The 25,330-nt window shown below is 45.6% G+C and overlaps 1 protein-coding gene across 1 annotated transcript in view; it reads left to right on the forward strand.

The window, feature by feature from the left end:
• The window catches only part of Ptpn13 (protein tyrosine phosphatase non-receptor type 13), a 158,088-nt gene that overhangs the window by 122,718 nt on the left and 10,040 nt on the right, over positions 1-25,330 (forward strand). Inside the window, 12 exon segments of the mRNA XM_060381048.1 lie at positions 1,223-1,575; positions 2,810-2,987; positions 6,325-6,483; positions 7,870-8,041; positions 8,137-8,347; positions 11,139-11,209; positions 12,522-12,583; positions 15,606-15,699; positions 16,284-16,421; positions 17,074-17,153; positions 22,185-22,222; positions 23,651-23,739. Of these exon segments, the coding sequence (XP_060237031.1) occupies positions 1,223-1,575; positions 2,810-2,987; positions 6,325-6,483; positions 7,870-8,041; positions 8,137-8,347; positions 11,139-11,209; positions 12,522-12,583; positions 15,606-15,699; positions 16,284-16,421; positions 17,074-17,153; positions 22,185-22,222; positions 23,651-23,739 (1,645 nt within the window).

A 25,330-nucleotide genomic window follows, 5' to 3' on the forward strand; every position in this document is an offset into this window, starting at 1 on the left:
TGGGGAGTGGGGCGGTCCACTGAAACTTTCTGCAGCTCTAGCTCCAGGGACCCTGGTGCCTACTTCTGTCCTCCTCACGCCCTTGAGTACACACACACAGACTACATTGACTGCATGGACTGAATGTAACACTCCTGAGGAATACGACATTTGATTAAGTATGTCTAGAAAGCAATTTGGAAATATTTTACAAGGCCTTTGAAGATGGCCTGTGCATGACAGTGTAGAGAATTACAGGAAGGGGCAAGCCATGTGGGGCTGTTTGCACGCAGAGAACTCAGCTAGAGTTCTGTCAGTGGAACAGCTGTGCTCAGGAGAGGAGGCGAAACAAAGGCAGCCCTCCAGAGAACTGTAGGAATTATAGCTGTTTCCAGAGCACTTTAACAGCTTCAGAAAAGAGCTGGAGAGCTGCTCAGACACATGCTGGTCTTCCATAGGACCTGGGTTCAGCTCCCAGAACCATCAAGCTGCTCACAGCTGCCTGTAACCTCAGTTCCAGAGGACCCAACTCTCTCCTCTGCCTCAGGCACACCTATTCACAAAATAATGAATAAATCTGAACAGTATATGTTAACAGTTTTTTTTTTAAAGTCAGAAAACATTCATGATAGAATACTTAAATTTTGAAAATAGGATACAAAGTACAGTGTATGCTACAACACCAATTCTGGGTTGGCAAGGTGGCTCAGTGAGTAAAGGTACTTGCTGTAAAAAGTCTGACATCAGTCGGATCCTAGAAATCATGTAAAGGTGAAAGGAGAGAACTGGCTTAACACAATTGTCCTCTTACCTACACATACACATGCCAAATGCATGTGCATACAAACACACACACCCACACATACACACATACAATATGAATAAGGCTGGCAGGATGGCTCATCGGTCCGGGCCCCTGCTGCCAAGCCTGAGGACTTGAGTTCAATCTCTGGAACCTCCCTGGGCGGAAGAGAGAACCAACCCCATGGTGTTCTCTGACCTTTATGCCTGCAGCGTGGCATTGGTACACTGACACCATTATACACAAAAAAATTAATTAGTGTAATAAGTAAAATGTAACCCATACCTTGCTAGCAGCTGTCATTTTATATTTTCCTTTGAAGAGCATCAGTTGTGTTTATTATCAGGAAATTTATATTTCGGTATAAAGTACTGTTACTTGGCAGGTTCATCATCAGTTGACTGTTCTGACTGTTGACGTCCTTCAAACTGTTCCTTTCAGACCCCGCTGCACTCTCCAGCACAAGCATTTCCAAGCAGCAGCAAAGAGCCTCCTCAGCCGTCATCCTTCTCGGCGGAGCAAGGTACCAGCTCAGACGAGAACGAGGTGTCTGGCAAAAGCAGGACACAGGGCAGGTCTCCATCCCGGAGGGAGAGCTACAGCGACAGCAGCGTGAGTGGAGAGGACGATCCAGTGAAAGCTCCAGCACAGACACCCAGTGTGACGCAGATGCTGAGCAGCGTGGCATTGCAGGCACACAACCACCACGAAGCACCCAGAAGCCGGGAAGAATCCGCATGTACCATGTTTTACCTGCCGCGGAAGACAGCCAGCACAGCGGAATTGGAGAGCAGGTATGGCCAGTCGCGTGTCCAGAGCAGCGGGTGCTGCAGCGATGGCAGCAGCAGTATATGCCATTGTAGGACTGAGCTGGAGACCTGGCTCCGTGCTTGGAGAGGACTCTGCCTCAGCTCCTAGCACTCATGCCAGGCAGCTCAGAACCTCACATAACTCCAGCTCCAGCGGGTAGGGCACCCCTGTGCGCATGCACACACATGACACATAATGCATAAACTTTTTGAAGAATGTAATGCCTCTGGATTCAGCATGGTTAGCAAACAGGGGCTTATCAGAGGCCTTGCTGTTACAACTAACAATCCTAGTAAACTAGTAAGCTGTCAAGCCAGTCTGTTAACCCTTGCTGCTCTCTTGAGCATATTTGTTAGGAACTGAGAAAGCAGTGTCTCAGTACAATTTAACCTGAAAGTAAAGAGATTTATTTGGGTAATGATACTCTGGAAGGTTAGAATTACAAGGGGAGGACCAGGAGGATTTACAGACGGGAAGACCAGGAGACAGGGAAAGAGGAGCTGTGTGAGAGCACAGAAGCCTGCAGGGGAAGACACCTGCACGCCACTCCCACCTGTTTGTTAGTGTCTCTGTGCATCTATGTCCGTCCATACTTGCCTGCTTTTTCTCCCCTCCCTCCCTCTTTCCATCTTTCCTTCCTCCATCCGTCCATCTTTCCTTCCTCCCTCTGTCCCTCCTATTCTTTTAACCAAAGTCACCACAGGAATCAGCCTGTTATCCCAGGTACTTGGAAGACTAAGGAAGGCGTTAAAGGGCAGCCTAGACAACCTTGTAAGACCCTCTCAAATTAAAAAAAAGGAACTTAAAGAGCAATAGATAATAATACAGCTCTTGTTCGCATGAATAAAACATAAGTTCAATTCCCAATTTTGGAAAATAGGTCTATAAGTACAAAATTTTCTTATTTCTCATTTTCTTACTAGGTTGAAATCCGAATTAGATCTCTGGTAACGTGAGCATCCATCTTGAATAACAACAAGGAATAGAAAGTGTACTTAATTCTAGCCTGTCTTACTGTCCTTACATAGCCTGCAGAGCTTATTCTGAGTTGCACCTGCACAGAGAGCAAACATTGCTAACATACAGTAGACACTGAACAGATGGTCTAAAGTCGGATAAGGGCCAGTGAGGCTCAAAAGCAGACAGGAGCACCTGTTGACCGTTCTCGGAATGTCGGCACTGACCTGTCCCCACACACTGCTGCTTCTCACCCTGCAGCCACCCCCCTCCTCCACCGGATGCCAGTCCTGGGCAGATGTGCCAGCCCCAGTCAGAACGTGCTCCCTGCGACTCCCTGGGTAAATACTACAGGCATCTCGCTTCAGCGCTGAACAAGCAAGAAGACTTGACAGCTCTGAAAAATGACTTGGGAAACCACATTGAGGACTCTGAGCCGGTGAGCTGCTTTCTCTGTGCCACAAACAATAAAACCTTTTCTCTTTTTCCCAGTGAAGTCACCGACACATGCATTTTCTGTCAGCTGTGCTGTAGAGCCGTTTATACTGCATTTACTGAATGGATAAATGATATCCCTCTCTGATGTTTTCTGGGTGAGAAATTAGGGGAAGAGAAAGTGTTGTGTGTCACCCCGACTTTCTCGCCGCCTTCTGGCAGACACCCACAGACAAGTCACCTGGTTGCTGTGATTCCTGGTAGCTTCGGCTGTCCGCTGGGCTGCTGCTCCAGAAGGCTGGAAGTAATTATGTGAAGAACTGAGTATAAAACTGGCACAGTGCTTAAACACTGCCACAGATAGATGCTTGTCGTTATTTTTATCTCTTGAATTTCTGTGAATCGCCTGTTGGTTTTGTGTGTACGCATGTGCACCCATACACACATGGACAAGTGTGCATGGGTATATAGTGTGTCTACATACATACGGAGAACAGAGCTCGACCTCAGACATTTCTATAGCCATTTATTTTGATTTTTTATTAATCTCTGTAATTATTTAAGGATTTCTTTTGTTTGCTTGCTTGCATGTGTATTTTACACCTCGGCTGCAGTGTCCACTTCCTCCTCTCCTCTCGGTCCCTCCCCCTCCCCACTTCTCTTCTTGCCCCCCAGTTCTCCCCATCCAGTCCTTTTCTCTTCAGAAAAGGGCAGGCCTCCCGTGTTTATCAACCTGCCACGACATACCAAGTTACAGTGGGACTAGGCACCTTCTCCCCTGTTAAGGCCATATGAGTAGCCCAGTAGGAGAAAAGGGTCCCAAAGGCGGGCAACAAGAGTGAGAGGCAGCCCCTGCTCCCACTGTTAGGAGTCCCCTAAGAAGACCAAACTACACATCTGTAACGTGCACATGGCCTAGGTCAGTCCCATGCAAGCTTCCTGGTTGACGGTTTGGCTGGAAAGATGCTTAGCCACTATAGGTTCCCAACCAAAAATATAAGAGAATTTCATACCTCCATGAAATGTATTTTGACTCATTCACCCTTTATTCTTCCCACGCTCGCTTCTCCCACATACACCCTCATAGTTATCTCTACCCAAGCTCAAGTACCCCTCTGTTTTTGTAGATAACCCACCGAGGTCAGCTTGTGCTGCCCATGGACTCATGGAAGCGGGGCCACCCACTGTGGCATGGTTGACTCAGCAGTGGACACACCCTTACAGAAAGTGGACTCCCCTTCCCCCACCAACTGTCTATGGCTCCTCAGCTAGGGGTGGGCCTCAGGAGTCCCTCCCTCACCTACACTGCAGTGCTGACTGGCTTAATCTTGTACAAGTCTTGGGCAGGCTACCACAGGTGCCATGAGCTCATGGGTACAGTGCTCCTGTCGTGTCCAGAAGACACAGTTTTACTCCAGTCCTTCCTGGCCTCTGGCCCTCATAACCTTTGACACATACACACACACACACACACACACACACACACACACACAGCCTTCCACAGTGTTCCCGGAACCTTGGGGAAGCAGGGGTATAACGTAGGTGTCCTGTTTGTTTCTGAACACTCCACACACGTAGTCTCTGTATTTTGGCCAGTTGTAAATATCTGCATTTCACTGTATAGAGAAATGATGAGGTTTCCCGATGAGGGAAAACCTTCCCCGATGAGGTTTAAAGCTCACTGATAATCAGGTATAGAGTTAGCACATTTAGAAGGCAGATTGTCTGTTTACCAAAATAATCCTCATAGGTTGATGCCTGGAGCCTGTGAACTCTCCAGGCCTGTGTTCTTGGTCGAGTTTACAGTCCTGGGCATGTATCTCCCAGTGAGGAGCCCTAAATTCAATCAGTGATCATGGCTACCCCCTAAACATTTGGGCCACTCTCAGCATACTCTATCTTGCCTTGCCGGTCACAATTATAACGTACAGGGTTCATGCTGGATAAGACCCCGGCAGCCTGCACAGCACCTTTCAGTACCATGAAAGCTAGGCAGCAGGGAGGAAGCTTCCTGCTTGGTCTATGTCCTGTGACTAAAGCGTATGGTGTCTTCAGCAATTGGATCTTACTGTGAAGTTCCGGTGGGTAACTGAGAGCTGTGGCAAAAGCTTTTGTTGTTTGGGGGTCTCTGGGACATGAATAGGAAGCAATCAATTCATGGGCACATGTGCCCACACTTTTATTTGACAGCCTGTGACTTCCGGAAGAAGTATTTTATCCTCTGTGATTCCAATTCAACTCTTTCTTAATGTAAAAACAAGTTCATACACACATGACTTCATAAGATAGTAGATCTCATACGGCCTTTCAACAGCCTCAGTGTTGGTTGGCCCTCCCCTGCCTCCCTCCCCATCAGCCCTACTCTCCCAGTCCTTTCCCCAGTTTAACACACACACACACACACACACTTTTTTTAAAGCCTTAAAATTCCTTAGGCTGCAAATCAAGCTTAGGGAAATGTTAAGGATGATAATTCCTTTACATGAAATGAAAGTCCGCCTTTGCCCTCTGTTTATTAGCCAGGTAATAATTTGTTATGTTAAAACATCATAAAACAAGTAAGAAGATGCTTTTGGACCAAAGTAGGCTTTTCATAATTTTCATTTTCCTATAATCATGTTGTGGGCTCTTAGCGCGCACGCACGCACGCACGCGTGTGTGTGTGTGTGTGTGTGTGTGTGTGTGTGTGTGTGTGTGAGAGAGAGAGAGGGAGAGAGAGAGAGACAGGTAGAAGATGAGTAGGTGTACATCAACATTTTCAGTTTCATTATTAGCAGTAAAGTCTGTCCTCACCTTCAAAGCTAAAATCTTTTGAATTTGTTGTGCATCTTAATAGATGAAGCCTTGATTCTTAATCATCTAAATACTTAATATATTTACAAAAACAACAATAAACAAAAGCTTCCTTTTGTATCTCTTGGCTTCTGTCTTGGTTTTTTAAAATGTGAAGGATTTTTCTAAACTTTCTCTTCAAAATGTGGTCTTTGATTATCATCGTGTAATCACTTTGCCTCCTTGTTTATCCTGGATATACAAGGTTTGCTCTGGAGAGAACCCTTGCCTGGCATGTGTGAGGCTCTACATCCAATCCCAGCTCTTCCAGATAGGAAAAAAAAAAATTATAGGAAGGAAGGACTCTTGAAACAAACACATAATAACTTTATGCTTCAAAATATGTCACATGCTTGGAGTGAAAGGAACATTGTATCTAGAGTTGAAAAGACCTGACTTGGCCAAGTTAAGTCAAGATTTGGGTTTCTCTTTTTAACTGAAGGCAACAGTATTCATGTGTCTGCAGGACAGAGCAGACAAGCTCACATCAATCTGTGTTCTTTCTCTAGGAAGTAGAGCTTCTCATTACCCTGATTAAATCAGAAAAAGGAAGCCTGGGTTTTACGGTGACCAAAGGCAGCCAGAGCATTGGCTGTTACGTCCATGATGTCATACAGGACCCAGCCAAAGGTGATGGGAGACTGAAGCCTGGAGATCGGCTTATAAAGGTGAGACATTTAGGGACTGGAGGGATGGCTCAGTGGTTTAAGAGGACTTTCAGGGGAAGCTGCTCTTCCAGAGGCCCTGGGTCTGATTCCCAGCACCAGCATGTTGGTTTACAGTTATCTGTAAGTCTAGTTCCAGGGAAGTCAACTCCTTCTCCTGACATCTGCAGTCATCAAGCACACAAGTGGTGCAGAGACATAAATGCAGATAAAACACGTGCATAAAATAAAATAATATTTTTAAAGTGAGACATTTAAGGGGAATAGGGACACTTATACAAGTGTGACTTGTCTCAATCCACTTTTCTGTTACTGTCGTGAAATTCCTTCTACAGTTGCCTACTGTAAAAAGAAAGGAAGTTTAATTAGCTTACAGTGAGGGAGCTTTAAGGACATTGCATCAGCAGCTAAACCCTAGTGAAGGTGTCATACCCGTGTGAGAAGAAGAGATCATCCCTCAGAGGGCTGCCAGAAAGTCTGGGGTCTCGCTGCTCCTTCTGCACTCTTACCCCCAGTGTAGCCAGTGTACTGACTAGACGTCCCCACTCAGAGGCCCTGCTGTCACACGGGGGACCTAGCCGCTAGCACAGGAGCCTTTGGAGAACAAACTTCAGCCGCATCCAGGCCATAGGAGTGACAAAGAGCAGGACAGCCCGGGGAAGGAGGCTGAGTTAATATGACATGTTTCTCTGGTGTGTGCTTTCATTCCCCACTGCTTTAAAAACAAAAGCATTAGCAAGGCGGAGTGGCACATGCCTGTAATCTCAGCACTTGGGAGATAGAGGTGGAAGGATCAGGAGTTCAAGGGCATGCTTGACTGTATAATGAGTTCCACATGAGTTCCCTATTGCCAAAAGGGGGCCAGGGGTACAACTAGGAATGTAGTTCAGTTGTGTGTGTGTGTGTGTGTGTCTATGTGTCTATGTCTATATCTGTCCATCAGTGTGTAGCATACATGAAGCCCTGGGTCAAGCCCCAGCACTACATAACCTGGCAAGGTGACGGGAACCTGTAATCCCAGCAGTTGGGATGTGGGAGCAGGAGGAGGGTCAGAAGATCATTCTCCCTACAGCCTTTATATCCATAGCTCTTTGGGAATTGTTTCAAGTTGCTTCTTAAACCAAAAGTCCTTTTAATCTCTTCAGGGTCTCTCAAGTCCACGAGACAGCAAGTTTCTTAGGTTCTCAAGGGCAGCGAAGTATGCATTTATTTGTCAAGAACTTTATGTTGTTCGTAATGGCTTGACCACTGTCCCTATAATTTCTACAGGGAAGGGGCTTCTAATACATTAGAGACTACGTCACCATAAATCTCCTACCGGCTGATACACTTTATGATCAGATCTCCGGTTCTGAACGTCAACCTTAGCATGCCTCTCTCGTGTCATAGGTTAATGGTACGGATGTTACAGGCATGACACACACTGATGCCGTGAATCTGCTGCGAGCTGCACCCAAGACAGTCAGATTAGTTCTCGGGCGGATTCTAGAGGTGCCCAGGATGCCCGTGTTCCCCCACTTGCTGCCTGACATCACAGTAATGTGCCATGGAGAGGACTTAGGTAAGAGAAGCGCAGGCTTTCCAGTATGACCTTCTTGACATAAGTAAGCGTAAGACTTCCGTGACTGAGAAGTAACTGCTTTCCGTTCCTTGAAGGGTTTTCTCTGTCTGGAGGGCAGGGCAGTGCGCACGGAGTGGTGTACATTAGCGACATTAACCCCAGGTCAGCTGCAGCTGTAGACGGTAATCTCCAGCTCTTAGACATCATCCACTACGTGAACGGGCTCAGCACACAGGGGATGACCTTGGAAGAAGCAAACAGAGCGCTGGACCTGTCACTTCCTTCCGTGGTGCTGAAAGCAACAAGGTACTGGGCAGTAGTTTACATACAGCTTTGGGGTGTGTGTGTGTGTGTAGTTCAGGTCTTTGCTTATGTTTGCATTCCCTTATGGGCATGACACAATTACTAATTCACAGCCAGCGAACCTTAGAACGGAGTTCCTGATAGACTATAAGAAATCACTCGGGTAAGTACTTCTTCAGGGTTCCAGTTAACGGACAATTAGCACATATCAGAATGTCTTCAATGGCAAGTGACAGAAATAAAGCTCAGTTCTGTTTGGCCAAGGAAGGGAATTTATTGATTTGTCTCAGTCATTAGGTTCCTTTTTGCTGTTTGCCATTCCTGTTGAATCAGTTGTGTCTGTGGTAGTCAGGTGATGGTTTCACCATCTAGAGCCATCTTGAAGCAGAAACCTCCACAGCCACCACAGGTAACTGTGTTCTTGGGCCTACAGTAGGGCCAGTCTCTGACTGCAGAGAAATAAACCAGATGGCTTTGGACGGTCATGCCTCATTGACAGAACTAGGGTGGAATCAGCCCTCTGGAACTCACATCAGCTGTTGAGGCCCAGAAGAGCCATGCCCACAGCATTAAATGCTAGAGCAGCTTCCATCACTTGTGGAAGAAACCTGACAAGAAAGCTTGGGGACTGATTTCCTATGGCTTCTCTAACATTACTCCAAACAACCAGGATTATCATATGAAGTTTTGGAGGTCAGAAATATAAACGGCTCAAACTAGGATAAAGCCAAAGTATCCACAGGATTCCATTCCTTCTGTGGGAATCCAATCTTCTTGTCCTTATCACTCTCCTTGGCTTCTCGCCCCCTCCATGTTCAAAGGCAGCACCTGCCATGAACCTGCTTCTGTTGCCCAGTCTCTCTGTCTGTCTCTGTCTCTCTCTCTTGCTTGCTGACTTTCCTGCCTCATTGTTGACCAGGTAGGGTTCCAACAATGACAACAGAATCCTAATAATCTAAGTTAAGTTCCCATTTCTTTTGCTCTGTATAGTGGCTTCGTCACAGTTCTCTGGACTCCAGCATAATCTTGAGAGTCCTGATATCTTTGGGAAACGTATCTGCCTCCCACGGTGCCCATGAATCCAGGTTTTCTAGACTGGAGACTAGGCCACGCTTTGTGAAGGGGAAATGGACAGTTATGTCTATGAATCATTTCTTTCAAAATGAAAATGTATTATTAAAACCACTGATAAACCTGCTTGTTCTTTTTAGGTTGTTTGCTTTTTTTTCCCCCTAATCCCTTACCTAAATCTCTCTGGATTGACATACAGTTGTTTTCCTCAGTGAATGAGAATAAATGGGAAGGGGAAAATATTTTTTATGGAAATTAACATCACTGCCAAGCTTAAGTACAGGTTGAACGTTTTACCTCAAAATTAGGAGAAGCCTCTTCATTCAGTCCTAAAGTCACATTCTGTTCCTTTCTTCTGTCTTTGTCTTAGCTGTTGTCTCTACAGAGATCACAGTTAAGTCCTTCATGTTCTTCCTTCAACTGTTCTGTTCTCTCCATCTTTATGGTCCACAATAAATAATTGAACAGTAATGGGAGGGTAGATGTTTGTGATGACTGTGTATGTCAGGAACTATAAAGGGGGTAGAGTTTACCCTAATTAATTACAAGCCAGCCCCCCCAGCCTGTAACATGGCATGGATTCCAGAAGATGCACTAGCAAGCTTCACGATCCTGGTGTGAACGCCACGTGTCCAGAGGCCCTAGAGAAGCTGGGGCTCAAATAGAGAGCACAGGACAAGGTTGCTGTTAGACCTCAGGAGCCCTCATTTCAGAGCAGCCTGAGGAGAGCCTGGGTTGGTCTGTTGAAGGGCTGCCACATTGCTCAGCATCGCCCCTGAAAACATAAGCTTGAAGGTAGCCTGTGTTAAAGACGTAAGGACTTTGTGGGCTGCGGGAGTGTGACATAGTGTGTCTGCCAACAGTGTCCCTCGAGTAAGATGGCCTGGCCCATTCCCAGTGTGCTCCCTGTGGGGCTGCTCTTGACTTTGGGTAGTATCGAATCTAAGAATAAAGGTTTGGTTCTTTTGTTTGTTTTTCACCTTTATTTTCACTCTAGAAGAAAAGCATGCTCATGCCAAGGGCTTATAGATATAAAGCTTGTAAACTGTGCCCTCTGAGTTAGCACCTTTGACCTGCACACTGAATGACACTGAAGTACGTTGTTAGTCCTCACAATTCCCGTGTGGTGGGAGGGGCACGAGGGCCATGTGCTGGACTGGAACCTGAAGAAAGACCACGCGGAGAAGTCATTTCTGCGTGGAGGGAAGCTCAGAGGCTGAGGCCTTGAGTTCAGCCTCGAGCTCCGTCAACACCAGTAGCGCTAAGGACAGCAGTGCTTGCAGAGTGTGGTGCACACCTGTGACTCCCGCCCCGGGGACCAGCGCCAGGAGCTCTCAGTTCACATAACCTTGCCACAGAATAAGCCCGAGGCCCTCTTGGACTGAGAAGAAACCTTTGTGAGGTGAAGCGGAGGGGGTGTGGGCACAGGGGGTAGACCCACACTTCCCATTTTGTTTGTGAGAGGGCTTCCTGTCACAGGCAGCGGGGTGGCCTGCGAGTTTCTGGGATTGTTGGGTTGTCCTGCATCCGCCTTCCATGTGACTGTGGGAGCACTGGGGTCACAGGCACACAGGAAGCGTTCCACTAACTCCTGCCTACACTTTGTTGGGTACCTGGACTCAGCACTGAAAAGTGGAGCTTCTGAAACTGTTAAAACGTGGCCCAAAGGGTGTTGAAGCCGCTTGAAACCTTTGTAATCGCACTTTCTTTGTCTGTCCTGCAGAGACGGCTGCCCCGTGGTGCCTAGTTCAATGAGGCCCGCCCTTTCAACACCCAAGTTCACCAAAGCCAACGGTAGGAAAGACATGTTTACCTTCAGGGCTTACGTCAGTGTGGCTTTCTTCCTGAACAGAAAGTTGGATGTGGTCACTAAGCTCTTTTTCTTCAGTTTCTAGAATGTTTTTCTAGACTAAGTGAAAACAGTCTACTTAAGTGATAACTTCTTTGAAAATCAATGTATATTAGAAAAATAGGAGTGCAGAGCAGGCGATGAAATGCATAGTGCAGTGGACCCGAAGCTGTGTCCTCAGAAAGTCCCAGTGCACATATGAGCACTGTTTCCTGTCAGTACAGACCTACTGATGCTGACGTGGTGAGGCTCTCGTGGATACTTAGAAAATGTGCCCCCTGTGACAGGGACCCAGCTGGGTGTTGTGGAATTGAGAATGTGCGAAGAGGTATCTATCTCACATGCTAGCCTAATGACAGACAGGGAAGAGCTGTGGTTGTCTTTACCGCCTCTGCAGATAGATGCAGTTTATCTGGCTCCAGATGGACTTTTATTTTTTTTTCTTTGTAAGATAGGGTTTCTCTGTGTAGCCCTGACTGTCCTGGAATTAACTTTGTAGACCAGGCTGGCCTTGAACCCAGAGATCCACCTGCCTTTGGCTTCTGGGTATTACAATTAAAGGTGGCACCACTACTGCCTGGCTCCAAGTCAGCTTCTATGTGAACTGTTTTCTCTTAAGGATTTGGTTTCCCTACCCTTGGCATGGCAGTGCACACCTAATTCTAGTACTTCCAAGAGTTCCAAGAGGATGAAGTCAGGCATCCTTATGTGGAGGCCAGCCTAGGCCGTGGGCGGACCTATAAAAAGAATCTGAATGTGGTTTTTTGGTTTCAGTTCTGTTTTGTTTTGCTTTGCCCTTTTTTTAAAGTTAAACCTTCTCAAAATATTTTATTCTGCTTTCTTGGTTTGTATCATGTGTATTCTGGCCTCTTTTCATACAATCACAAGTAACATCCTTAGAAATATTGGGTTTCTTTAATTACTTTATATGGATCAGGATTCCTTAAAATTTTCACATTGACTTATTGTGTGTATTGTATGGTGTGTGTGTGTGTGTGTGTGTGTGTCTGTGTCTGTGTCTGTGTGTATCTGTGTCTGTGTGTGTCTGTGTGTGTCATGCCACACACAGCCTGCAGAAGTGAGATCTCAGGCTCTATCAGTCTTGGTATTAGCACTTATCTGGCTGATCCTGCCGGCGCATCTTACTGACTCCCATCGGAAGTTTTCATTGATTTGCACCTGTGTGTCTTGAGCACTTTCCCTGTCTCTCTTGTATCCTCAGTCGTCTCACGTACTGTTCTGTGTTGTTCCTTTCAGGCCATTCCAGTGTGGAGCCCTGTGGACAGCCCGCACTCACGCCTAAGAATTCATTCTCCAAGGCAAGGAAAAAACCCTCCTTTCATGTCATAGCTACTTTTAATAACCAATGAGCTTGTGCTTCATACCAGATTGGTTTCCTCACTCAATGTTCTGCAGACACATACGCTAACGGTCGCCTCCATTGTGGTGAACTGACAGGCTTTGCTAAGGGAACCCACAGCACAGGCCTCAAGCTGCACCCGTTGGCACGCGAGCTGTTTTATGGCCGAGACTTGACTTGGCGATGCTTAGTTAGTGTGCACGGTTCCCTCAGCCATCTTGGACCACAGGAGGAGTGTGTGGTTAGCTGCAGAGCTGCCCTTCTGGATTAGTACTAGCCACAGGAGCCTGAGAAGGCTAAACCCATGACCCCGGTAAGGAGCGACAGTGAAAGCCAAAGGAATGGCTTCGCTTCTTTTAAAGCCTTGTGCATGTTTTGCCGGATAAGAAGATGAGATCTTAAACCATTCAGTTGTTAGCACAGAGGCATCTGCAGGAGTTTGGCCAAGGCTCAGATCCTTTGTGAGTCTACCTCTGCTCTCTCTCTCTCTCTCTCTCTCTCTCTCTCTCTCTCTCAGCGCCCTTGTGTGTTTGGGTAGGGTTCATTTTTGTTATTTTCTTCCTTCCATGCTTTGTGATTTTTCTGAGTGGATCAGAGCTAGATTTGTACTCTGCGGAACTGTTTTGTCCTACACTCACCGCGTGAAGTCCAACTCTCACTATTCAGGTGTCTGCTCGGGCAACTTAAAAGGCGTGTCTTCCGCGTAAAACAGTTTGCTCTGTAGTAATCTAAACAGAACCACACCATCTCCTGGACACGAGCTGGGTTTTGAAGAAGAAAATGTGTACAGTAAACAAAAGCCCCATCCTGTGACTTCCTGACACCAGGCTGTACCTACACAGAAGTCCTGAAGCACGCTGAGGCAGGAATGATGTCAGGCAGGAGTGGCTATAGCTCCACCGGAGTGTTTGTGCATTGTGTTGGCTTTGCACTGTGGCCGAGCTGCCTTCCTGTTGATCCAGCTCTTGAGCCTCACAGAGCTGCAGCAGCTGAATGGTCACGGCTTCTACCATTACTCGTGCTGGATAATGTTTGTTTTCGTTTTAAGGAGCAGTGTGCTGAAATGAACAAGTGTAGAGTTTCTGTTGAATTGACATCAAACCGTAGAAATGAGGACTTTCATTGTTGTGGATGCCAGCTTTCCTGTTGGAACTGAAATCTCCCACAAGGTCTCCTTGACAACACTGACCTTGAGCACTGATGCCCAGACTGTGGGTTCCTCATGAGAAATGGGATTTCACAACCAGTGAGCATTACATCACCAGCTGAGGAGATGTACTTTGGTCATATCTAACTTCTCAATAAAAGAGTTAGGCCTTCAGAACAAACCTCAGCATACGCTCACTGTGACTTAGTCATTTAATTTTACAGTTTATCCAAATTCACCTTTTTTTTCTCTTTTTTAATTATTATTGTTCTTTTTTCTTATTGAACATTAATGTTTCCCATACAGTATATTCTGATCATGGTTTCCCCTCCCCGACTCTTCTGAGATTAACCTCACCTTCCCTCCTATCAGAATCCAAATCTTCCTGTCTCTCACAGGCATCTGGAGAATAATGACAAAATAAGATAAAACAAACAAACGGAAGAAAGCCAAAGAAAACGCATGAGATACATATGTTTGCATACCCTAGAATCTTTTAAAAATACAAACCAAAAGTCATAATGTATACGAAAATGACCTGTAAGATAAAATAAAATAAAAATTTGTAAGGCCCTGTCAAAACTTTATGAGACAAAGAGCCTCCAAAGATGCCGCTGAGCTCATTTTGTGTTGTCCATCTACTGCTGGCACTGGGCCTGGCCTTAAGAGTGGTTTGTACCTCAGCGAGACGCTGGGGTGAACCAGTTTTTTCATTTGTGAGAGGTTCTCACTTGGACACAGAACTGGAAACGAGACAGGCCAGGGGACTTAGGGAAAACCAAATGCTACTGTTCCGCTAATGGAACGTGGCCATAAAATAACTCCTAACAACCTTCTGCAATGCGCACAGATCAGTTTTTCCCCAGCCATCATCAGAGAAGCTTCCTCCCGCAGTAGAGAAGAGCAAACACGGCGACCCACAGTTGGAGAGAGAGTGGCAAACCTTAGAACACTCAGTTCCAAGTGGGATGCCTCCTTGAAACCGCTCCCCTCGGGGAATCCTGGGAAGAGGGGGTAGGAAAATTCTAAGAGCCAGGGGCATGGAGGTCACCAAGGAAGCAAGGCAGTCTAAATGAAGCGGGACTGACACACGTGTGGACTCATGAAGACTGCGGCAGCGTGCGCAGGCCCTGCGCGGGCCTCTGTGTGAGAGGAGAAGCAGACACACGCCCTGTCCCTAACCCGGAAGCCATGTCCTTTTACAGACTTCTGGGGATTGAACCGCTGGGCACAAGCCTAGCTCCATGGCAGCTACGTTGTCCGTCCTTCCAGGCTGTGCCCCTGAAGTGCGTCACAGTCTGTTGGCTGCGTTCAGTTCAGTAGATGTATAAAAATCACGTGGTCATCAGTCCTTTGTTGTGTCCATAAACTTCATTGTTAGACCACACTGTGAAGTCTAAGAATGGTGGTGCGTACGTGTATCTCCGCACTAAGAAGGCCGAAGCAACAGGGGCATGAGTCTGAGGCTTCCCTGTGCTGTACAGCAACTATCTGAGAAAAGGGAAAAAAGACCAAAAATAATTTTCCTCCTTTCTTTCCACTTCTAGGCTTTTATAATCCTTAGACTTTTCTAAGCTGTTCTCATAAAGCACGTCTCGAGTAAGAGCTTTTTGTGTAGTGCAAAGAAATAGCACAATTCCAGATGTGTTCAGTGAGGGGCACTCCCATCCACTTTGCACACTCCACGGATGTTTCCTAGTAATAAGATGCAAGATACAACAATGTAAGGGGAGTGTTGAGCTGAGCAGGTGGAGAGCGGAGCCACGCGCAGCCCGCTAGTCCCAGAAGTTGACACAACAGTAACACAGTGATTTGCTGTGGTCTCGTACTTCAGGTTAATGGGGAAGAAGCCACTGAGGCTGTGCACCCAGGAGGAAAACGCCCTTCTTCTCAGATTTCGGGGTCAACGGACTTGACTGAAGCCAAAGGTAGTTTTCAAATGAGCCATCACAGTCACTGTAAATGATCTAAAAGCTCAGCAACAAAAGCAGGTCACTTTTCCCCTTCTGCCACCTCTCATGCTAATGCAGCTTTTGAAAGGGAAGACTGTTCGAAGAAACGAGGAGAATGAGATAAGATAAAACTAGTACTGCTGATTGCCTACTGCGCAAATGTCCAGCATCCGTCCTCATCTCCAAAGATGAGCTGACGTAGAGCTTGGAAAGACAGTTTCTGTATTTCACGGTCCTGTGCGCAGTCTTCACAGACTGCAAAACAGTCTAGAAATTTTATATTGACGATATTCTACATGGCCTGTTATATCCCTCATCTTCAAAGATAACATCTCTTTCATGAACCCATAACTTGCCATTAATGTTATGAAATAAGCATCAGATTGTTAATATCTGCCAGACTGACTCACTAGTCATTGTAGGCTGTCACAGCAGGCAGCTCACCTAATTCGACTGAAAGGTCTAGGTGACCTTGTCTCCCTTCCAGAGCGACACTTAGGACGTCAGCATGCCTGCCTTTCTCACATCAGTGCTTTTAAAACAAATTTCTGTTTTCCCAGACTCTGACTCACAGGATGATGACAGCTACGATGATCGCCAGGAAGCGGAAGTTGTCCAGTCCCTGCTGGACGTGGTGGATGAGGAAGCCCGGAACCTCTTGGACCAGACTCATGCCACCAGACGGGCCTGCTCTCCAGGTGAGTGAGCCAGATGAGTAAGCCAGTGTGCCCAGGAATTCACACACACATGTGGGGCAGGGCTGGTGGGTAAAGCTGGGACACATCAGCGACACCTTCACTCATCAGTTTCTAGGAGGTGTTTTCAGAAATAGTTTATTGTCCTTTCCGTGTGTGGGATTTCAGGTGTATCCATCGAGGCTGTGGGTGTAGGTGTGGGTGGAATGCTTGCCTGGAGTGCATGAAGCCCCGGGTTCCATGCCCAGTGCCATGCAAACCATGCTTGGTGTTACAAGCCCATGATCCTAGCGCTTGGGTGTGGAGGCAGGAATATTAGAAGTTCACTGTCCTCTTCAGCTACATAGCAAATTCAAGGCCGGCCTGGATTACATAAAAGCAAACCAGAAAGTATCAATAAGTATCGTAGCTTTTATTTATAAATATGTTAGTGTAAACGTCTCTCCCTCCAGTTGACAGTAAGTCATTGTTAAAGCATGGCCACTTCTTAGATAAGTCCATTCTACCTTCACCTACTCTCTGCTCTCCCAGTTAGAGCACTAACAGGGCTGCCGTGCAGAGGTCTGTTTACCGCTGCCCTCTGTGGGTAAATGAGCCCTCCGCTGTGCCCTCTGAACATTTCTTCCTCTCCTTGACCTGTGTGTTTCTCTCCCAGACCCACTGAGGACAAACGGGGAAGGAGGGGCAGAGGATACCGATTGTGACGGTTCTCCGTTACCTGAGGACGTCCCTGAGGTGAGGACTGGGCCTGCGTGAACAGCCTGGCTGCTGTGCCTCCCTAGAGTGGTGTTTGAATCACACAGGTGAAGCAGACGGCAGGGCCACATGTTTCCCAACAGAACATGTTTGGGGGCGATGAGCCGCTTTCATGCTACTACATTACAGTGTCACTGCCAGCAAAACTCTGGATCAGTTCTCAATTGAAACAATGTCTGGGCACGGTGACACACTCCTCCTTTGATCCCAGCGCTTGGGAAGCAGAGGCAGGTGGGTCTCTGTGAGTTCAAGGCCAGCCTGGTCCACAAAGCTATACAGAGAAACCTTATCTGGAAAAACCAACAAAAAGAGAAAAAGGAAGGAAGGAAAGAAAGAATAAGGAAAGGGGAGAAGGAGAGGAAGTCAAACTGCTTGTCAAGTCAACCATCGGCATCTATACTTACACCATCTCAACACACACAAGGCTATTGTCATTAGATAGATACAAATGTGGAGTATGGATGGATGCCAAGAAGCTTATGACTATCTCAAAATAATACTGTTCTCTAGAGGGCTTATTTAAGATATTCTTTTATACTATCATAGTATTAGTAGTTATAATAATTGTTATAGTGTAAGACCTGGGGTTCAAGATCACGCCCCTCCCAGAAACTCCCCCAGACCAAGACTCGTTGCAAAAGCAAGAGGATTATTAACCATTGCACAATGGAGTCACCCCTGCTGGTCAGCAAAGAGTGGCACCGGGAGACAAAGGCCTTTAGGTTTTTAAAAGAAAAATTGCGGGAAATTTGAAGTTGCAGTTTTGGCAACTTAGGATTGGATGAGGAAGCTATAAAGTAAGATAATTGGCTAGTCTTAGGTGCTCAAGCTTGGCCAGTTCTGCCAAGTGTGGATGCAGCTGCAATTGAAGGTGGGGGTGGTTAGCTCATCCTTGAAGATTAGGGGCTGTGGACTTTTGGCTGCAGGTCAAAAGCTACTCAGAAGAAGTCTGGGTTTGTTGCTAAGAAATGCTATCTCAAAGACAAGGGTCTGGTCCTTTTTTTTTTTTTTTTTGCTGAGTGAAGGTCATTGCTTGCTTGCCTTTTTTTATATCTGTCCTCACAGATAGGGTCACATTCCTCCATTCTCTGGAAAGGTACTAAGAGGCTTTAGCTTAACCTGAACCTAAAACTCAAAGCTATAGGCTTTAGAAGACATACAGGTTACAAAGTTAGTCTAACCCTTTCAATAGTAGCACAAGTTCTTCGAAAGGTTGCATGACTCTTATAAGGCATAACAATAATTATATTTTCACTACAGTATTTTAGTATTTCTGGTTGTTTGGTTGGTTGTTTTTCGAGGCAGGGTTTCTCTGTGTAATGTTAGCTGTCCTGCACTTTGTAGACCAGGCTGACCTTGAACTCACAGAGATCCTCTTGCCTCTGTGTTGTAAGAGACGATTAATATTTACTACTGGTTTATCTTCTGGTAAAGCTTGCTGTTAATCTTAAACAGCTGTATAACCAAATCACCACACAGAGACTGGGTTTTTAGTTAACCTAGAACACAATGCTGGGCAATATTTACTCCCTCCTAAACCTCCAAGCCCTCAGTTTCCTAACATTTAGATTTCCCACATTATACTTGCTTTTTGTGAAATCTTAGGTCTGGTTCATGCTCCACGTCCTCCAAGCTCTCTCCTCCAGCTCTGCTCTCCTCACTCTCCTCTCGCTCCTCTCCTCCCACTCATCTCCTGCCTTCTGGCTCCTCCTCTCTTTTTTTTGAATGAACAAGGGTAAGGCGTATACATTTTAAAAGAACATTGTACCAACACCTCTGCTTCCTGAGTGCTGGGATTAATGGCCTGTGCCACCACACCCAGATTTACTACAGTATTTTAAAACTGACCTTTAATAGGGGTGTTCTAAAGTCCCTTTTAGCTACAAATAAATAAAAAGCTTTGCCTGCTATTTTAAAAATTGTCATCTAAAATTTCTTTTCTCTTGGAAAAGGAGCAAAATCATATTATGTAGATTCATAACATACAGTATGTTATGTCATACGGTAACAAATATGTCAGAAAACTTTATTATATTGATTTTTAGGATATATTTTCATTGTACAAATTACTTTAAATGTAACCATTAATGTAAAATGTTTTTTTAATCTTCTGCTTATACTTATCTTTCCCTCTGCTGTGAAAAACTGTCATGACCAAGGCAGCTTAGAGGCGTTTGTGGGCGCATGGTCCCAGAGAGTTGAGTCAGCCATGGCAGGAATTGTGGCAGCAGGCATAGTAGCTGGAGCAGAAAGCTTGAGGCCTCCATCTTAGAGCTCAAGCAGAAAGAGCACTAGAAATGGCAGAGTCTTTCAACTCTAAAGCTACCTCCAGTGACACACCTGCTCCAGTGAGGCCACGCCTCTAAATCTCCCCAAAGAGCAGCACTAGCTGGTGACCCAGGACCTAAATGCCCAAGACAGTGGGGCATCTCATTCACACCCCCACAGGCTCCTGTCTACCCCTGCACCATGCATGTGAAAGCAGCCATCAGGAGTGCTCAGGCTATGGTCCACAGAGCTCAAAGCTTGGTTGCATGGCAAGAGCCCACAGGTCATTCTTTTAACATGCATCTTATCACATTCTTAAAATTTGCATTTAACAATTGTTCATGCCTTCTTTCCATATAAGTATATACAAATTCGCCTCATTTTAATATTCTGTCGTACGGCTATATTGTAATAGATTAAATCAGCCATGCACTTGGAAATTTTACTTTTCATTTTTGTTATTGCACAACAATGCGGCAAAGATTTTTGGGTCTGTACTATAAAAACTGGCTCAAGCTGTGTGAGCACATCTTCAGTCCCACCATTTTCCTTACAACCTGTCCTTCCCTGCCAGACATTTCCCACGAGTGGGCCCTTGAGTTGTGGACTGTCTTTCCATTGCCATAACAGTACTGAGTGGCCTCCACAACAGAATTATTTTCTCATAATAACACGATAATATCAACACAATCGGATTCCTCACTGGCTTGCACGTGAACCACATTCTTAGCTGTGGCCATCCCTCTAGATCAGCTGTCCCTCTAGACACCCGACAGGTATCTGTGCCTCTTCTTATAAGCCACCAGTTTTATTGATCTGAAGGCTGACACCTGTGGTCTTACCATAGCTATGAGCTCTCTTAGTACACCTGTAATCTCTCTTAGCACACCTGTGATGGAAAGTTAGCAGGTGAAACTCTCTGGAACAAACATAAAAACTAAGATGAATGGGAAGAGAACATTTGTAGTAGTTATCACAAGTGTTATAATTTTCATTTTCCCAAAGTGTAATTGAATCCTGGAAGTCTGTGCTCTGAGAATACAGAGCTCAAGGCAAGGGAGATGATCATGAACTGTCTGTGAAGCAAGCGCAAGGCCCTTAATCCAGATCCCGATACCTACATGAGTAGCGGTGGCCAGCCACACATTTCTGCACTGGAGAGGACCTGTACTCTATAGGTGGAGCGCCTGTACCCTGCAGAGCAAAGGGAGCACATCCCAGCATCTCCGGAGCTCACTGCACAGCCAGCCTAGCTGAATTTATGAGCCCTGGATTCCATGAGCTCCTGTCTCAAAACATGACATGGAGAGGGACCAATGAAGACACGGGACATTGGCCTGTAGCTTCCTCTATGTGCATGCCTGTGTTCACACACACACACACACGTACCTAAATACCATGCACACACATGAGCACACGTCCACACACACACAAACACCTACATACAGTGCACACACATGATTATTAATGCTTAAAACCAAATAGTTGGGGCCAGACCATCTGTAGTAATAAATTAGTGTTACTTGAATAGATGAAATGTGTACTTTGGAATAATTAAAGCTACAGAGATGGCTCAGAAGTTGGTTCCCAGAACCTATTTTGAAACTCTTAAAACCCCTGTAACTCTAGTTCCAGGAGATCTGACACCCCCTACTGGCCTCCAGAGGTACCTGCACTAATGCACTGCACACACACATAATTGTAAAAGTAGCTTTTATTCGCCTTGTTTAATTGTCTTCTCAGAGGCTTACTGCTTCCATCCGCTAACCTAGGCCTAGTCCTGGAAGCTTCCAGCTTCTCTACAATCTAACCTACGCTTAGAATGTTTTCAGCCTCTGAGTCTTTCTAGTGAATAAGCTCACCCTTCCTAGTTCTTTCTGAACTCTGGGCTAGGTGGTTCATCTCAGCTGTTCTGATTCAAACTTCTCTCCCTGCTGACTTACTCAATCTGACCTTTCTTTCTGCCTCTGAGTTGCTCTGCTTGCCCTTAAACTAACTCCAGCAATCTGCTCTAATCTCCTGGCTCCTTCTCATTCTTTGCCTTGTTCTGTTTTCACCTGAGTCTAATTTCTCTCTTCAACCTTTATAAAACTGTCTCCCCTATGTGTGCTGCTCCCTTGATAGTTTCCCTTTCCCTCCCCACTCCACAATCCCCTCTCTTTCATGAGAGTTAGGTGTATCCTCTTCTGGTTTTTCTCTGATTCATCACTTTTTCTGCCACTGAATTTAGACATCTTTCAAACATAGGTGCTTCCTTCTACAAATTAACTTTACCTTCATTGTTTGGGATTAAAGGCGTCTACCACCAAGCCTGGACCTAAACTTTTCTTTACCTGAAACTTTTTCTACGTTAGGCTGACCTTGAACTCAAATCTGCTTGTTCATATTCCAGCGGGATCACCCGGAGCTGAAGGTCTTTGGTTATGCTCTCTTGCCAAGACAGCCATGTCCTGAATTAAAATTCCTCTACATATAATTAAAATAAAGTAAATCTTTTCTTGTAAAGAATAACTTTAACTAAAGTTAAGCAAAGAGAGTAATTACTATTAACCAACAAAACTTCACAGGCCACAGAAGGCGCCTCAGCCACTTCTCGTAGTATGGTAATTGAATGCCATGTGTCCTTGTAACATGAGCATAATAGCATTAACAACAAAAAGTAATTCACAGAAAATAATTAAGCTTTACGAGATTGGTTTTATTACAGTAAACTAATTTGATTTTTATTTCTCTTCAATGCAGTTAATGAATGGCTGTGAAGAAACAGTAAACAGTGAAAGGTAAAAAAATAAAAACCTTTTTCAATGTGTGTGTAAACACTTTCTTCTTTTTATTTTAATTAAATGAAGCTTTTTGTTTTTTAATAAAAATATTGATTAAATTATGGCCTCACAGTTAAATATAGATAAGTCTCTCTCTCATTTTTTTGAGATAAGACTTTAGCACATAATTCTGATTGGCTTGGAACTCACTTTATAATGCAGGCTGAACTCAAATTCACAGAGATTCTCTTGACATAAGAAAATGTCTTTATTATATACCTGTTGGTCAAAGAAAAACAAAAGAGAGAGAGAAAGTGTCTAAAATAAAATATGCCAAAAATGGTGACTGTTGCTGATTACAGGTATTTTTGTTGTTGTTTCATTTTTGTCTTTTTTTTTTTTGGTACTTTCAAGTTTTTTAAGTTTTTATTGCTAAAAAAATGAAGCCAGGCTCAGCAAGATGGCTCAGCAGGTAAAGGGGCTCAGCAAGATGGCTCAGCAGGTAAAGGAGCTTGCTGCAAAGCCTGATGACCTGAGCTCAGTCCCGGGGACCCACCTGTTGGCAGGAAAGAGAGGACTCCTCAGACTGCCCCGCTCCTGTGCACTGTGGCATGCCTGCAAACACAAACACTACATGATTAAATGAGATGCAGTAAAAATATTTCAAACCGTATGAAACCAATGATGTTAGAAAATGCTTGCGTTTAAGAGAAGGTCTCACTATCTGGCCTGGGCCTTGCTGTGTAGACTAAGCTGGACTTAAACTCGCGGAGATCCGCTTTCAGTGCCTCCCCAGTGTTGAGACTAGAGGCGTCTACCACCATGCTTGACCTAGGACATTCCTTTAAGCCATGCAGCCTCAGGGTCAAAGACCTGGAGGCTGTCTGCAAGCAAAACTGCTACTGTGCACTTGACTGCACTTGACTCCATGTCTGCCTCGGATTTCAGGACGCGTGGAATGGAGGGAATTACTTAGCTTTAGAGATTCTGTGTTTATTTTAATTTTTGTTTGTATTTTAGACAAGGTCTTGCTACGTTAGCCAGGCCGGCCTCCAACTCCAGGTGATCCTCCTGCCTCAGCCTCCCGAGGAGCTGACAGCAAGCAAGCATGTACTACCGTGGCCTGACTGGATCTGATTATTTTAATTTTTAACATGTATTTACTTATTGTGTGTGTGTGTGTGTGTGTGCACGTGTATGTGTGTTAGCACACATGTCAAATCACAAGTATGGTGGTCAGAGAACAACTATGCCAGTTCTTTGCCTTTCATGGGGGTCCCAGGGATGAAACTGGGTCAGCAGGCTGGATGGCACCTTTGCCCGCTGAGCCGTCTCCCTAGTTGAGGAAGAGTAACAGCGTTGTAGTTGTCACAGAGAAAACAAGTGACTTTAATCGTGATACTTACAATTATCGTGGAGACAAAAATATTCTGAATGTGTTCATAGGCACAGCTTGACGCAGGCAGCACAGGAAGAAATATCTATGGAAGATGAGTTGCTAATAGAGACGACAAACCACAAGGATTCTGACAAAGGTAAGAATTTTATTTCCAGTTTTTTCTTTAAAAAAACTGATGCTTTAAGTAATTTTTTTTTTTTTTTTTTTTTTTTTTTTTTTACAGTACGGATGTTACTTGGCCATATGTATGTGCTCTCTAGTTCTATGCATGAAGCTAAATCACATAAATACCAACTTTGGTTACCATACCCAAATCATTTGCATAGTTAGAGGCTAAAGCTCTCTGTGGCTTAGGGAGAGCACAAAGCATAGTAACTTAAACAGAAGCGAAAGTCATGATTTTGCTGTTGTGTAACGCCTTCTGTGGGGTTAAAATGGGGGAATGTGTGAAATGCAGGGAGGAGCTGCCCTTGAAGGCCAGCCTCTTCTGCGTGTAGTGGCGCTGTCCTCTACCATTTCGTTGTACAGCAGAACCCGTGGAGAAATACTAGTTTTCTCTTGTTTCATGCTTCTTAATGTGTCATGAGGAGTGAAGTTTTGTTACTTGATGCCTGTTCTGGTCAAGGTGATACACGCCATGACCGGAAACCAGCCTGTGATGGAAACGGTTTATTAATTCTGACCACAGCCCATCCCTGAGGGAGGGCAGGGCAGGAGCTGGAGGAAGGGACCAAAGCAAAGGCTGAGGAGTGTGCTGCTGGCGGCTGGCTCTGCATGGTTTCCTCAGCCCGCTTTCTCAGAGGACCCAGACCACCCACCCAGGGGTAGCACTGCCCTCCCTAAGCTGAGTCCTTAAACATCAATCAAGAAAATGTACCACACAGGCCTGCCTGCGTGCCAGTCTGAGAGAGGCATTTAATCAACCGAAGTTCTCTCTTCCCAGATAACCCTTGCTTGTGTCAAGTCAAAAATACAAAACAAAAACAAAAAAAAAACACTAAGCACAAAGTCTTAGTATTTTTGTTTTGTTTTTTGATTTTGAGACAAGAGTCTCACTATGTTCCCCTGGCTAACCCAGAATTTGCTACATAGACCAAGCTGACCTTGAACTCACAGAGGTCCGCCCATCTGTGCTTCCTGGGTGCTGGGGTTAAATGACTTATTAACATTTTAAAAGGAGTCAGTGACTCGAGCCCTTTCTCTGCTTGGGTAGGCTGATGGGCCCAGCGCTTCCATGGGTTCCTGCAGCGCTCACACACTGGCTTAGCTCTTGTGCTCAGATTGCATTCACACCGCCTTTCAGAGTTAACTGTGCACCCCGATAACCTGGCCCAGCAGGCGCTGAGCTCCCTGAGGGCTCTGGCCCAGCTGTGTTCCTCGTGGTGCTCAGCATTACTACCTCCTTCCTGCACGCTGGCCGCCACCATGCCCTAACCACTGCAGGAGTGAGACATCTACACTGCCAGGAGGGTAGTGACCTTCCGTAGTAACCAGTCCACACAGAGGATACTCACTTGGACCAGGTCCTTCCAGGGTAGTCGGTTAATTCAACCCCTGACCAGCCCGAGGAGAGTATTCTCTGCCAGATCCGGCTGGCGGCACTGAGTGCCAAGGTAGGAAAGAGGGAAGCCTGTGTTCTGAGCAGCCTCCTGAGGGGTGGCTTTCTTTCTGACAGCTTCTCCGTCTTCCGCAGCACTTCGAATCTAATGCACAGGAATAGGGCTCCT

Source organism: Meriones unguiculatus, chromosome 3 (genome assembly GCF_030254825.1).
Source record: "Meriones unguiculatus strain TT.TT164.6M chromosome 3, Bangor_MerUng_6.1, whole genome shotgun sequence".
NCBI classification, from domain to species: Eukaryota; Metazoa; Chordata; class Mammalia; order Rodentia; family Muridae; genus Meriones; species Meriones unguiculatus.